General features: G+C 38.8%; 1 protein-coding gene across 1 annotated transcript; it reads right to left on the reverse strand.

Moving 5' to 3' along the window:
- Positions 1-10,275: 10,275 nt before the first annotated feature.
- LOC138060380 (uncharacterized) lies at positions 10,276-14,754 on the reverse strand. Its single transcript, XM_068906139.1, has 4 exons — positions 14,242-14,754; positions 13,551-13,701; positions 13,131-13,166; positions 10,276-12,621 (listed from the first exon to the last, which is right to left on the reverse strand). The coding sequence occupies exons 1-4, from the start codon at positions 14,434-14,436 to the stop codon at positions 12,332-12,334; spliced, it is 672 nt and encodes a 223-aa protein (XP_068762240.1). The 5' UTR covers positions 14,437-14,754; the 3' UTR covers positions 10,276-12,331.
- Positions 14,755-16,129: the final 1,375 nt, after the last annotated feature.

Genomic DNA, 16,129 nt, shown 5'->3' on the forward strand with positions numbered 1-16,129 from the left:
GTTTTCGCCAGAAAGTAACATACTTTTAGTCACAGCGGCGTCCTATTGTGAACCTCCTTACCTGAGACTATTAGGAAATTAAATCAATTGTGTGTTTGAAGGGGGATATTAACGGTACGCTCGAATCATCCGATACTTATTTGGCAAACTTGCAAAATAGCAGTAGCAGTAACAGCAGCAGCAGCAGTAGTAGTAGTAGTAGTAGTAGTAGTAGTAGTAGTAGTAGTAGTAGTAGTAGTAGTAGTAGTAGCAATAGCACTAGCAGTAACAGTTGCAGGAGCAGTAGTAGTAGTAATAGCAGCAGCATTTTCCTCGAGTAAGCATCGCGTATATATATGAACAGAGTAACAAAAGGCGGGTTGTTGGCTTGATACCGAAAAAATCTCGAGGTTTCATGAGTGCGACGCGCAAAGGATCAACAAAAGTGTACCGCACAGTCGCGGTGTCATATGAGGGTTGAGTTTGCTGGTTTTCTACTCTGCACTGAGAGGATTTTCTTTGGGTACCCTGGCTTTCCCCTCTCCTCAAAAACCAACATTTCATTTTAGTTTACAGTGTTACGGGGTCACCCTAATTAACTTTGTGTTAGCTACCTGATGCCACCCTCTTTAAACTTTGTTTCAATTCATTTTCATTTCATTACTCGCCATATGTCACGGTGCGTCATATGCCTTGCAATCAAGCGTTGGAGCAGCTAATCCAAAAGTAAGGGGACTCCCATATGGAACAGACGGGGATGCTCGTCGGAAATTTTGAATTTAACCCCTAAAGGAGACCATCTGGGCGTAACTCAAGCTTTTTGTGACCCCTAAAGGAGACCAATCTGGGCGTGGCTTAAGCAAATGTTGACCCCTAAAAGAGACCGCTTAAAGACACACAAATACGACATTCAATGAGTTTTAATGATATTAATGTTATAATTATAATTATAATTATAATTATAATGTTCTCTGCTATTTTTGGAAATCTTTGATTTATAATCAGAGGTGATGCGGTAACAAAACAAGTTAAAAAGAAAATTTGACTTCTGTTTCTCTCGCGGAACCCTAAACGAGACCTTGGCGGCTTAAATTATTGTTGCTTTTTCCGGAACACCCTAAGCGAGACCAAAATCCAAAATTTTACACCTCTAAGCGGGACGACGAGCATTCCCGTCTGTTTCATATGGGAGTTCCCCCCCCCCCCCCCCCCGACGTTGTTAAACCATTTTTATGTCGCATAAGAGTTTCGGTGGTTGATCCTTTTTCCCATGTCTTAATTTTACAAAAACACCAACTACTTTTTCCGTCGTATTGATTTTGGGTTCGTGTCTCGTTGTTTCCAGACTCCACGGCAACGATGTTGGGGTACCAGGCCTCCTATTTTCGAGAGTTAGGTTTTGTTTTTATTTGTTTTTTTTTTTTCAATCCGACCGACCGACCCAATACCAGGAAACGCATTCGACGTTAAACGAAAAAAAAGGGGGGATGGCCTAAGTGAAAGCTTTTGTCCGTCTATGTCTCAAATCCGTTTTCTCACTGGTCGTAAAGTGACTAACTTATCTCACATCAAGGAAAATCCTTTTGTTTGATTAAGAGTCGCGAAGGGACGATTTCATTTGGAAAACAATTTGTTAATTGACGAACATTGTGCAGACACGCACGGAGTTTTTCGGCAAACGATTTGTCAGACACAAATTACTGTTGAGGGATTGAAAGACTCAGTCCACCACCAATTGTTGTTAGAAAACGACTGAATATGTACGTTATTGATTCTTGAAGTATTTACAAGGCAAATGATAGGCGTGGTTCCAAAAATTAACATCAAAGGATCGCGATAGTATCCCGTTCTGAAGAGGTTATTGTTTCAGAAAGATGGAATCTTCAACACGACTGTGGATTGAAAAAAAAGGCCGCAAGTTATTATCATATTTGGGTGGATTTCTGAGACTGTTGGCTTGAGTTCTTCCAAAGTGTTGGTAAACTTTCTAATAAATTATAGCAACATGGGCAAAGGAAAGGAAAAGGTACTTTACTTTGTTCAATAGTCTACTCCGACGCACTAATTGGAGACACTGTAAACTGAAATCAACAATTAACGCAAATCAAGTTAAATGTTGGTTTTTGAAGAGAGGAGAAAACCAGAGTACCCAGAGAAAAAGCTCTCGATGTAGAGTGTAGAACCAACTAACTTAAATGAATAGTAAGAAGCAGGAATTGTTAAAATTTAACCTTCGGAAGGAACTGAAACGGATTATTATTAATGATAAATTCATCGAGTGAAACATTTGTGTAGAAACCTCTTCTGGTAACCAAATTAAAATTCGGAAAAGTTGAAAGTATTTTCAATACCGAACAATGCAGCTACCTGTGGTTTTGCATGTTTATGAGGTTTTTTTACGAGTTGGGGGGTACAGAGCTGGCGCGGTGGTGAGAGCACTCGCCTCCCACCAATGTGGCCCGGGTTTGATTCGCAGACTCGGAGTCATAGGTGGGTTGGTCCTTTAAACCTATATCTGCGATTGCAAAATCGAGATCAAGGACATCTAAATAAAGAACATTGACATTGACTAAACCACGCAACAGCAGTGATTATTCATTACTTTATTCAAGACTAACAATTTTCATGCCTTGCAAAATGTTAAAAAACGGTGGGCACATTGCTATGAAAATTGACCTTGAGTTTCCTTTAGTTTCTGCTTCGACTGGTACACCACCATGTCCGCCATGATCAAACCCTATACTCCTTACATTTCTAACGACAACAAACAATTAACAGTGCAAGTGGACTTTTTGGGCGTTTGGGCGAATGTATCGCCGAGCGTGAAACATCTTTTTCCTATGTCGGGAAAGGATTGAGATTGTACGTGCTTCGGAGAAACATTACAATCCAAAACCCTTGGAAATTGCTCAGAGTTTCCATTTTGGCACCCAAAATCAAACGTCTGGTGAATCGATCGGGCATTATGTGCTGGCATTGAAGAAGTTGGTCATTCATTGCAATTATGGTGAGTTCCTGGATAGAGCTCTAGGTGACCGATTTGTCTGCGGACTCAGCAACCCGAAGATACAGAATAAATTGCTGAACACAGAGGATTTGACGTTCGAGAAGGCTTGTAGGATTGCCAAAGCTATGGAGATGGCTGAGAAAAACACCCAGGAGTTTCACTCTACAAACTAGCAAAGGCTCTCAAGTGAACTAGTTGACAACAAAGGACATTAAGAACAATGAGCAATGTTTTAGGTGTGGGGTAAAACATTCATGTCAGTCATGTAAATTTAAGTCTCCAAAATGTTATCGGTGTTCTAAGATTGGTCATTTAGCATCCGAAACAAAAAAGGAAACTAAGAAAGGGGCAGTGTACAATTTGCACGGATCTGAATCAGGCAACGAAGATGAATTAGGAATTTATTCCCTGTACGCCTTTGACATAAACAAGCTCAGTTCCCAAGGTTACTCGGTAGACATGGTAATCAATGGGAAACCTTATAAAATGGTGGTGGATACTGCTGCAGACTATTCCATGATGCCACACAGTTTATACCAAGAGAAGTTTGCAGATATACCCCTAACAACTTCAAAGATAGTGCTTTGGACATACACAGGTGAAAGGCTTGATGTGTCAGGTGAAATGTAATGTTGTTTATAAAAACAAACATTCTCTACAAGTAGTAGTAGTTAATTACAGAGGAAAGCCTACTCTGCTTGGCAAATATTGGCTGAGTCAAATCAAATTGGCATTGGGTGAGATTTTTAGTGTTTCCAGGTAAACATAGCCAGTCCCGAGAGTCAACTAAAAACTCTTCTGTCAAAATACAATGACTTGTTCAGCGACAGCTATAAAGGCATAACGGGGCTTGAGACACGTATAACTTTGAAAGGGAATGTAAAGGCAATTTTTGTCAAAGCACGTCGAGTTCCTAATGAGTTGAAGGAACAAGTAGAGAAAGAGCTAATTAGACTCGCAAAAACATGGGTGATTAAGAAAACTGAGTGGGGCAAGCCCAATCGTGGTAGTGCCGAAGTCCGATAACGCAGTGAGAATCTGCGGTGATTACAAGGCTAGTGTCAATCAGGCTGTGGAGGATGTTTTACCCACCTCTCAGGATCTGTATGCTTCCCTTGTTGATTTAGTGGTATCTAGCAAACTTGACCTATCGCACGCATACGCACAGCTGAATATGTTGACGTAGAAAGTCAAGAATACTTGACTATAAACACTCACAAAGGTCTACATTCCTACAAGAAAGTACCCCGTGGTGTAAAGTCATCCCTAAAAATATTTCGGGCCAAAATGGACCAAATTCTCCAGGAAATTGGGAAATGTGTTTGTAAGCAGGATGATATATTGGTGGGTGGCAATGATTGGCAAGATAATCTTAAAATACTCGCAGACGTTTTGGACAGGCTGCAACAACACTATTTTGCATCTAAAACCGCGCACCGGTGGCTCAGTTGGTTGAGCACCGGGCTGCCATGCGGGAGGTCGTGAGTTCGACTCCGGCCGGACCAACTCTCAGGGTCTTAAAATAACTGAGGAGAAAGTACTGCCTTTGTAATTACATCCGGAAATGGTTAGACTTTCAAGTCTTCTCGGATAAGGACTATAAACCGTAGGCCCCGTCTCACAAACCTCTTCCATGTTCATTAGTTCCCTGTGGGACGTTAAAGAACCCACACACTATTCGAGAAGAGTAGGGGATGAATTTCCCGGTGTTGTGGATGTCCTCTGTGAGTATATGGGTGGGTGGGTATAGCAGGTCCAAACAACAACAAACAAACAAACGAAGTAATTTACCTAGGTGTAAAAACAAGCGCAGTAGGTCTCCAGCCGGTGGATGAGAAAACCAATGCAGTAAAGAAAGCACCAGCCCCTCGGAACGTAAGTGAACTGAGTGAGGTCTTTCCTAGGCATGGTCCAATATTATCGTTCTTTCCTGCCAGGTCTAGCCACAACATTAGCACCGTTGCATAAGCTTTTTCAAAAGAATGTTCCGTGGGATTGGACAAAGGAATGTCAAAAGCATTCGAAGTCTGTAAGGAAGGTCTTGCATAGAGAATTACGGCTGGCTTGTCATGCATCAAGTTATGGCTTAGGAGCTGTACTAAGTCATGTTATGGATGACGGGCAGGGGAGGCCAGTAGCCTTTGCCTCCCGTACCCTAACCCCCAGCGAGAGAAACTATTCACAAATAGAACGGAAAGCTCTGTCTATTGTGAATGGAGTAAAAAAAATTCGTCAATTTTCGTACGGACGAAAGTTCACGTTAATAACTGATCACCAGCCTTCGTTAGCTATTTTGGGCCCAAAGGCTGCCATTCCCACGTTGGCAGCTGCTACGACGGGCCATAGTTCTCTCTGCTTATGATTATCGCATTGAATACAGAAAGTCGCAGCGACAAAGTAACTGTGATGCGCTCTCCGGATTACCCCATGAAGACTCCAAGATTGCGTTCAATATTGCGAGGAACATAGCTTTACTTGAGTACTAGCATAGCTTTACTTGAGTAGTAGCAGTACTGAGTGGCAATAGCAGTAGCAGTACTGAGTGGCAATAGTAGTATTAGTAGTAAGTGAGCGCCAAAATTGGCAAGAGTTACAACTGAAAAAAGACTGCCACCACGAGCAACGAGGTGGATTTTTTAAAACACCGTTTGGAGATAAATTATATATTGATCATCCCCCATCTGACTCTTACCAAGGATTAGGGTTAAATACCTTGTGCTCTTTTATATGGCCCTTAATGGCATTGTACATTTGAACCCGATCTCTCGGGTGTAGACGGTTAATTTATAAGAACTGCTTATAAGTCGAATTTTATGCTGAAAATCATTTTTTCTACAACCATAACATTATGAAACTTGATTTGTAGAGTCGCTTCACTCTTTAGTTTTCAAAGCATTTTATAATTTTAAACGTTTGTTACCAAATATCATTTCTCATTATATTCGATTATGTCCGAGTAGCTTATTTCTGTACTAGGTCAGCAGTTGGAAAGTGTTTCTATCCTGCGAATTAATCTTTTCCCTTCCTTTTTTCTTTTATATTGTAAACAGTTTTTCAACTTGATATTGATCTACTGTACGGGTGCCGGAAAACTTGCATGTGTCCAGCTCCACCTTGGAACAATTTGTGTTTGTTCGGAAGTGATTTAAGCGTATTCCACATCACACACCCCGTTTGCCATAGCTGTACAAAATCAAGAAATTGATATATTGTAAAAGAGTAACATGTCGTACTACGATTAAGATATTTAACTTTTTTCATTTTACATGTTTACAGGGAATTAAAGGACAACTACGTGATTGGTTTAATTCTAATGGTGACTTCTAAAGTAATTTTTAAAAATACGAAAAGATATGCAAATTCCTCTTGGTTGGTATTGAGTGCTAATGCAAACAGAAAAGGTATGATGGTGCAATGGCTAAAGTGCTTATCAAGCCACATTATTGTGCAACAATGAGCATGTTTCTCACGTATACCGATAGCATGGAAAGCTTTTTAAGAATTTACTTAACTCATGTCATTATTTGAGACAGATCCACGAATTCTCATTATTTTTTGAGCGACACTTATTGACTGCCGGCTAACAGTCTGTTCCACTCAACGATCGAATTGTTCTTGATGCTGGATGAAGCCGGGTGAATAATTTTTAGGAAATGTTTTCAAATTGAAAACATTCAAAATTACATACTTTAAAGCTTTTCTTCGCAAAAATAAAGTTCTGCAGATTATTTTGTTCGAATCCTTCTTGGCACAAATACCTAAATTTCTCAGATTTGTTATGATGAACTTCTTATGTCGTTTACGGGAATCCTGAAAAGCTTAAAACCGTGCGCCATTGTCGTCACAAGAACTTCGCATCTTTGTCTGTGCATAAGGAATCGGCGGTGGCAAACAAGACTTGTGGACGATTGAAAAAGACGGCGAACATTTGGAAATTCAAACCCTGGCTACAATGGGCCTGGGGCAATAAGATGACCGCCAGTAACAAAATCACGGTGTTCAATGTAAAGTCAATGATAAAATACAAATGATATAAGGTTGATTGACGTAAAGAAACGATTGATCAATCGTTCTTCGTTTAAAAATTAAGACAGCTTTCTTTATTTTGGTCATTGAATTCAGTCTCCTTGGCGAAAGATTTTTTTTGGATGGAAGTTAGTTGCATGGCTTTAGCCGAAGTGCTTGAGATCAGATGAAATGCTTTTCATCTCTAGCAGGCCAAGATTTAGTATAATTCACTTTTCCATCTATATTGTTAACTTCTTAATATATTGTCTCGGAATTTTTTTATCATTTATTTTCAGTATTTCACCCAAAATTTTGTGCATACGGAAATCCCCGTTGTGACTGAAAAAAAAAACGTTCATTTGCCCAGCCGAAATAAATACAGCACAAAAACTACTCTGCCTTGTATCAGCTCTTGCTTTATACATTGATCACTTTAAAGACCTCATAACGTCGAAGCACTACTTATTCACTCGCCAGATTGTTTGTGCTTCATGCAATGCGGCACAAAAGACACAAGAGCGTCGCCGGTTCAGGGGCTTTGATTGTACCTACCAGTGACTAAAACTGAAATTATCTGTTGTCTTCACGACTCCACAAAAATCAGTGCTTGGCTTCACTTTTGTCTGCCCAGAATTTCTCAAAATTGAATTTTAAATTCCAAATTTGCATTTTATCCCGACTTATTTTAATAAAAGAATACGTCTTCGAAAGAACATTTGACACTACTGATAGATTAATTGAGGAGTAAAAGTATCCATAGTCATTCATCTGCTTAATTGATAAGAACACTCGAGTTTTTTTCTGGTTTTTTTTTTCTATCTGTAAACTGTAGAGATAATTTTTTTTATGAGCGAATACCGAGAATTTAGTTTGCCGCAATAGAAAAACACCAAAGCATCTGCCGAGGGAACAGCTTATGATGCACTCAAAATGATATTTGAATATTCTCATTTTTTTTTGCAATGACGCAACCAGAGCTTCGATTTTAAATTGCATCAGTTTCCCTCTCTGGTCACCACAACTGTGGTCATCAGTCTCATTTGAAGAAAACTATTATTCTCTACTTCATTTTTTCTATAGAGCGGTAGGCATTCAAAAAGTCCAAAAAAGACGCTGTGCACCCAGATTCAAGAATTGTATAAAATGTTTACATTACGAAAAATTGTGAAGCTCATTATCACGACTTATCGCAACTTAAAAATATCGCTAGTTACAATCATCCTAAATTTTTTGCCGACGGCTCGACCACAAACAACGCAGCTGGGTTAAAGGCTTTTTTGGTCAGGTAATTCCTATGAGCACGAAACATATAAAGAAAATAAACTTACCAAGATGTATTTTTGCTCGAATTGTTCTTCCTCTCAGCGAATAAAACAAAGGCTATTGTACCAATTTAAGTCCCTGACCGATACCAATTAATGGAAATAGTCAAAAGATCAAAGGGATTGAACAAGATCCTCTGACAGCTCGGCAACGACGAGGATGCGGCAAGATTAGTCCTGGCTTTTACTAGCGACGCAAGCATGAGCATAAGAAGCATACGGAAACTCAGTAGCTTCCTGCTCATTGGAGCCTTTTGTTAGAACAATAGACACTAATTAACAACAATTAAATGCGCTTGCGTGTGTTGCTTGTGCTCATGCTTGTGAAAACTTCATAACTCAGAATACCCAAACAAAAAACAAGAAATCACATTTAAAAATAGGCACGCATTGCGTTCATGTGGTAGTGCAGTAACACAGCGCTTTATTCGATAATTGTCAACTGAGCTGCGTTTTGTTTTCCAGGTGATTCAAGTTGTCTTTGTGTAATATGTAGCACTAATAGTACACGGTATTGTTTTGGTAACGTATGTCATTATAGTGCCCGTGGTAGATGTCTTATATAAATAGCTGGGCTATTTGAGAAGACATGTGGTTACAAGTAAAACAATAAACCCAGAAAGATTGAAGAATATAAAAGGGAATCGAGATAAACTGGCTTCGAGGCTGACATGTTGATCATTTTCAAGTTCCCTTAAAACTTCTTCTTGACCACAAGTTTAAGCGCGTGCTCTGAGTCTAAAATAAAAGTTCACTGAAGTAAAGCGCTGTTCTGCGGGGTTAGTACCTGGATGGGTTACCTCAAAATATACGACTTGCTGTGTCAGAAACATAGAACCGAAAATTGTCTTTTAAAGCTCAATAATGCAAACCAAGCAATGTACAGATTTTGTTAGCCTGGTTTATGCAAAAGAAATATTGATACACAGTTTTAAGGAAGAGCAGAAGGAAGTTTTCAGGAAGTGTCGATCGAGAATGAAATATTTTGCCGTCAGCAGCAACGTTTGCGACATGAAAACAACATAAACTTTGAACCGGGAATATAAAAAATTGCCATCAACGAAAAACATTTTGGGAGATTTTTGCTACGTTCAATTTTTCTACTGTACTTTTGGGTGTCCATGTAAAAAAAATTGAAAGTGTCGTCGAATTCAGCCGGTGCGGTGATCAAGTTACGTTGCTTGTTTACTCGCGAAGCAAAGGATACATCTGTGTCAAAATAATTTATGGCAAGACACCGGGTTTTTGTTTTTGTTTTTGTTAGTTTGGTTTTGTTTTTCTTTCAAGTGTTATAAAGTTTGACAAGAAATATGCGAATTCAACACAAAGATCACAATCGCCTAACTCTTGAGGTTGACCATTGTTTCTGCAAAGTCAAAATTTACTTTCCTAGACGAGGTTATTTATCACCAGGTAATTTCATCGCTTTGGAAATAGCAACTGCTTTACTATTCATTAGTGTCACAAATTCTTGCCAATTTTGGCGATCATTTTGTTGAAAATCAAGCACGCTTCCAACAGACCTGTTTATTTTAGTGATTTATGCACGCGCTGCAGGCCTATTGGCCTATTATCGTGTAAATCGGCCCTTACACTCTTACACTCTTACAACCCGGTGACATAGTGTGTAGTATCAGATCGACGAGCAAGAAACGCAAAGTTCAGTTATCACAGAGGAAAGGGCTAAAGCAATTTTACAATTTTTCGACTTCACTGAAATTTCTTGGAATGAAAATGTGTACGACAAAAGTGAGAGACAGATTCTACCGACTTTTTTTTTTTCAACACTGTCCTATATAGCTGCTCAGCTGTAGGGCCTGAATAACAAAGCGGGCACTCGAATTTTTACACTTCGAAATGACTTTTATTATTCCATATAAAAGGACTTAATATGATATTGGATACGAGATTGAGAACTCTCCAATGATGCCTTGTCATGAAACGGATTTACCGAAAAAAACTTTGGAACTTTGTGATCAGGAAAGCCGGGACAACTTGACAATAACGTTAAATAGACATTCATGTGCTAATTAAAAAACCGGACTACCCAAATTATCGCATTTTCGTATTTGCAATTCTCAGCTTTAATGCCTGAGCACGGATCAATTCCTCCATCTTTTTTTTGTCTACTACCTTTAATTTTGGCTTATACTTGAATTATTGTTTAATTTTTTGTCCTCCTTCGTTTCTTCACTCAGTTACAAGGTACATTATTAACAGTATTAGTTCCTGCAAGCTTTATAAATGTTACTTGCTCTATTTTCTTTCTTCTTTTGAACACACTGCAAATAGACTGTTGAAAAAATTCAGCAGCCTAGCAAATTCCAAAAAAAAAATTTACTAGATTATTTAACATGTCTTTCTTTAAGAAAGCTATCACCAATAAAGCAATGTGGAAAGCTATGTATACCGTATAGCTACGTAACATTAATTGACACTGAAAACGTTATCATCATCATCGTCAAGATTATTATTATTATTATCATCATCATCATCACCATTGCTATCATTATTCTTATTGTTGTTGTTGTTGTTGTTATGAAGGAAGGTCTTAAGATAAATGGTGGAAGAACAGCAAGCCCTGAATTTTGTTTGTTAATTCTTAGGAATTTCATTTTCTTCTGAGTTTGTTGGAAAAAAAAATTAAGTTTCCAAGAAAAATTATTTTAAATTAATTAAGAGGGCTGAGTATTGATTACAAGGTTCCATTGAGAGCAGGTTGTTAAGCAAGGACCTTTCTAAGTGTTTTTGCATTTCCTGTGAAACTTTTTCCTTTCTTTCAGTAGCTCACGTTAGGGCAATCTTAACTTTTCAAGTTTGCTTTTTTTTCCTTCTTTTTCTTTGTGTTGCTTCATTCGTGAGTTTCACGCCTTTTTTTTACACTTAGACCTATTTTTTATCGCCACTGTTCAATTATTCTACTAGTTTATCTTGACGAACATTCAATAAAATGAAAGAAAAATATTCCTCGTCTCGAAAGCTTCGGCAACAACAGAAATTCCCTGAGGATAGCTAAGCTGCACGCGTCGCTAAGTTTAACCGAGAATTTGTTCGCCTTTCAGTCTCATGTTTGTTGACATGTAACAACAAGCTTTTATTCTTGCGAGAAATTCTAGCATGCTTACTTCAGGTTGGGGTAACCTACCCTACTGGGGAAAAAAATGCATATGAAAAAATATAATGACATTTTGAAACACTGTTCTCCTTCAATAAGAAAGAGCTGCGGTATTGAAAAAAGAGGTTAGGGTTAGGGGAGTCAATACAAGAATTCCAATATCACGTTAACACGAGGGAAGTAAGATCAACTGAAGGCAAAATATCGAAATTTGTTTCGTGTTTTTTCACAACATTTTTCGTATTACCGCCTACCTTGAAGCAAGGTATATTCGCCAAGGGGACTGTTTTACCTCAAAGCTTACCGGTTACAGTGTCATCTTCAAAGTATCTACAATTGGAGATGAATAATCTTTCTCTTTTTCGATTTTCGACTTATTCTTTCCAAGTGTGCCAGGTTTCCGTTTAAAATACTACCCAGGGAACACTTTATATTTGATAGCTTTTGGTGACAAACCTTAATGCATTATAAAAATATACCGGAAAAGGAGCATTATTGTTTACCCAATCTATGTCCCTTAAGTAAAGTTAATGCTATGAAAACAGCTTTGGAGTATATCGATTTCACGGTTGTTAGTGGCACAATACATCTTAACGTAGTTTTGGATCCACTATATCTTGAAAGCTTTTTGTTGCTTGGATAACACAATTTATCAGTGATGCACAGGGTGAGCCGGGGCATTGAGCCAGGCATATATTGATAGAAAACATTAGAATCTTTCGAAAATCAAAGAAGGATTCTCTGCGTTTCTAAGCTAAAATGCATTTAAACTGTTTTTTTTTTATATACATAAAGGAAATGGAAAGAAATGTTTAAAGACACGTCTATGATGAAACCTAAGTTAAACCTTTAACACTGTAAGGATACCCATCACAATTGTAGCCTTAGCCACAATTTATTTTATTTACATGGTTGCTGGTTGCGGTCATTCATAAATATCCCAAATAATCCCAAAAGGTATTCTAGTGCTCTTAAACGCTCTCCAAAGTGCTCTTGTAAGCTGGAGTAATTCTGAAGAATAGCTGCTGGACACGACCTCCTCCTCACAGCATCTTCGTAACAGTTTCTCCATTTTGTTGTCTTAGGCCAGGGGTAGTGGTTTACTACCATCTGCTCAAATATCTTTTTCTCACAACTCTGGTGTATATCGACAGCGCAATCTTCGGAACTTGAATTGGAATGCCGCGCGACTGCAAAAGGACAAAATGACATTACTATACATAGTTAACTGAATAGAGTGTAATGTGAAGTGCTAGATTTCTATCCCATATGAACCATGTGAGCGTTAGCCCTACTGATGGAAATGGGCCCACGCAAGGACAGAGAAAAACTCTGACCAGGGTGGGAAAACCTGAACTATACATAGTTCATTTCCGGGTTTTATAAAAGGATAACCTATAATTGCGGATAAGGCTGAGACCAAAGCAATCATCTCCAAGCCAGTCGCATTAACCATTTTAAAATTCAAAATCCTCGTAAATGAGTCGATTTCAAACTTACCGTACTCATTACCAACTTCAGATCAGCCAAAAACGAAAAAGATTCATTCTAAGCGGAAACACCAGAGAGCTGTATAGAAAATATCGCAACCAACCTGATACATAGCGTTGTCAGAGAACATTACGAGATATTAAAGTAATAAATAATCTAAATTTCCAGTTGACCAGTTTGAAGGGTTGAATTCGAATACAAAGCTTACCTGTTTGATATTTAGTAAACAATCTTTTAACAAAAGCTGAAAAAAAGTTAGATATAAGTGGTTATGGAGGACGACCGCAATTGAAATGAAAAAGTCAGCAGTATCTGTTTGTATTTTGAGACATTATTGATTTTCAACCAATGTCTTTAATCCACTGACTCCTCAGTGGGAGTGACACTTAACAGATTTTACTCTGTTAAACGCCAGACGATTTTACTCGTGAACTTAGGGATTCCTACGTAGGGCGCCCGGCTGATATGTGAATGACTTAAATAATTGAATATGCCATTGGATATGCCTAGTACATATCCCAAAGTATAAGCTTTATGGTATACACCCAAAGTATAAGAGAAACCATGGTGAGTTTCATAACAACGAGCTTGTATCTCATCATGTGCACTTTTAACAGTCTGGACGTACTTGAGTTCTGAATGTTTTCCTGTAGTTTCTTGTAGTTGAGGCCAGGGCACATTAGTGCCTCGTCTACTATCGACGACTGCACCAGCAGGAAACGGTCGCAATCCAGAAGATGTCCAGAACCGTTGCTCCTCTCAAAACAGTGTATTACTTTCTGTGCGTAAAAAGGGCAAAGTAAATCAAAACAAAATAAACGCAACATAGCTTTCTCCTCCGTGATTTTTTCGGAATTTCGCTGGTTTGGGTTTGGCAAACCAGAAAGTCTGCGATTATGGACTTCCAACTCTTCTGTGCAGAACAGTACTAGTTGCCACGATTAGGCGTACTATTTTTTTATTATTTTTATTATTGCATTGGCACGCGCTCTGTCCTCATTAAATCTTACCCGTGAAAACACGTATCATTTTTAAGTTGCTTAACGAAGTCTGCAAACAAACCACTTTCAGGAATGTTAAGCGAGACAACGGCTGTCGTGAAAACACGGCCATAGTGTTTCATTTGGTTCTTATTGTGGATATCTCGAGTGTCACCTAGCAACGCAAATGAGCTACGCAAAAGTCTAGAATGATCAAATACTTGTATTATAAATTATCCAAGTGTGCAAGCGTATAGTGGCTTGCTTTCAGTGATATCTTCGAGAGATATTTGCCGACTCTCCTGATAAAAAGAAATATTGATAATAATTATGAATTACCTGTTTGATATCACATGCTGTTTCGGGAAATGGCGGTTCACCAGAATCGATCATTAGACGGTACAAAATGCCATTACAGTCTTTGATTATGTCATCGCCTGATCGACTCCCTAGTGTGTTTTCTATTCCTATGATTTCTCTGCTGACAACGAAAACCACCATTTGAAGGTAAAACGCGGAAATACTGTTACTCATTCTCGTGTGCTGATGTTCGCATAGTCAGAAAAATAACGTGAGGGTTGCTCCTTGTTCGTGATAACAGGCGTGGCCAAATACCTGTTCTGTTTGGTGGTGAATTGTTTGCGTACGAGCCTACCTTCCTTATCAACAAATGATTACTGCATCACTTTGACCAAAGTGAGGTAGGGCTAAACTAACACCGCAAATAGTCAGCTCGTTAAGTGGACCCATCAAGTGAATTTAGTTAACTGTTGAGGTTCCTTAAAGAACAAATTCGCATTTAGCGACCATAGTTTCATGCGACTTGCAGCCACAAGATGGCAGGATTCCATGTTCCGAGGACAGAAATCTTGAAAATGTTTTAACTTCCCACGGTGATTTTTTGTTTATTTTTGGACAGTGAGGAGATAATTGTAAATAAAATATGTTTCTGAAAAGAAAAGTAGGGGTCACTGAACATCCAAGATCGTTAAATCCAAGCAAAGCTTTAGCAATGGCCATCTGCCCTATCATTGTTCATTTTAGGTCGAGCATGACGTGGCACGTGAATTTGCGTGCGCTGTAAGGATGCGCAGTAGCAATGGGCGCGAACGTCCTTAAGCATTAGAAAGATGAAACTTTGCCAGACACATTCATATGTGGTTCCTGTCAATTTGGTGTGTTCCAATTATGCTCATGTTGTCACGTGACTGCACGCGGCCAGAAAACAATAAAATGTCTTTAAACAAAAATGAAAACAGTTTTTGTCGCGAGTTATTAAGCCGGACCGGGTTTAGGACAATGTGTAATGCAAGCTTGGCCTCTTTTGAATTTTCTACTGTTTTTGAAAATAAACGGTTTTTTCAACTAGACCCAGTCCCCCAAGGCAGTTTTATCCCATCTTGACGCCTTTGCTTTTTTAAAAGCAAAGGCGTCAAGAAAAAAATATCTAACAAAGGCCAAGCACAGAAGTGACATATTAATCGGCCTTAACATTATGCAACCGGTAAAACAATTGAGAACACACGAAAAAGTGTTGCCGTTTCAAAAACAAGCTTTTTAAACAGATGCAGGTCACGTAGCCTAATTTGCATAATAAAAATAATAAATCGACTTAAACTAAAAATGTAAGCAGCTGACAAAGTTTTATGTGCCTACATCTAAAGCTGTAAGAGATAGACCACCCCCTCACTTTTGAAGTGAGCAAATTAAGGCAAATTGAGACCCATGCCTTAATTTACCAGGGACCCCCATTTTTGTGTGAGATTTGCCCACACTAAGTTGGCAGCAGAGGTATTTATATGTTGGTATACGAGAATGGTCACGTGATCTCTAAGAGTTTGCAGGGGCTTGAGTACTAGGGCGCGGAAAAGAAGTGGCGACCATCTTGTTGCCTTTCTGTTTGCTGTGACATGTGTCCACGGTTTGCAGCTTTCGAGAAACTTTTGTTTTGTTTTCGCCTGCTTTGAGAAACCGAACTAAGTTTTCTTTCATTTTTGGCTGGTACTGAATGTCGACATTATGAATTTTGTCGGCATTTGTCGAAAATCTGGCTCTGTAATGGTTAGCTGATTGCAATTTCATTTCTTTCGTTATTTTTTTCAGGTGTTCATAAAGGGGAGTTATTTTGCTCATGCAAGCCAAAATTTATCGTCCTACAGATTCGGTGTATCGGGCTACACTGGGATTGGCTATTCATCGAGTTACGAGTTGAATTGAGTTGAGTTAA

Source organism: Montipora capricornis, chromosome 8, assembly GCF_036669925.1.
Source record: "Montipora capricornis isolate CH-2021 chromosome 8, ASM3666992v2, whole genome shotgun sequence".
Classification (NCBI taxonomy): domain Eukaryota; kingdom Metazoa; phylum Cnidaria; class Anthozoa; order Scleractinia; family Acroporidae; genus Montipora; species Montipora capricornis.

Coding starts and splice junctions, on each gene's coding strand:
- LOC138060380 (XM_068906139.1), bottom strand. CDS start 14,436: ATGAGTAACAGTATTTCCGCGTTTTACCTTCAAATGGTGGTTTTCGTT. Junction 13,702..14,241: donor CAGCATGTGATATCAAACAG/GTAATTCATAAT, acceptor TTTTACGCACAG/AAAGTAATACACTGTTTTGA. Junction 12,622..13,130: donor GTTTACTAAATATCAAACAG/GTAAGCTTTGTA, acceptor GTCCTTTTGCAG/TCGCGCGGCATTCCAATTCA.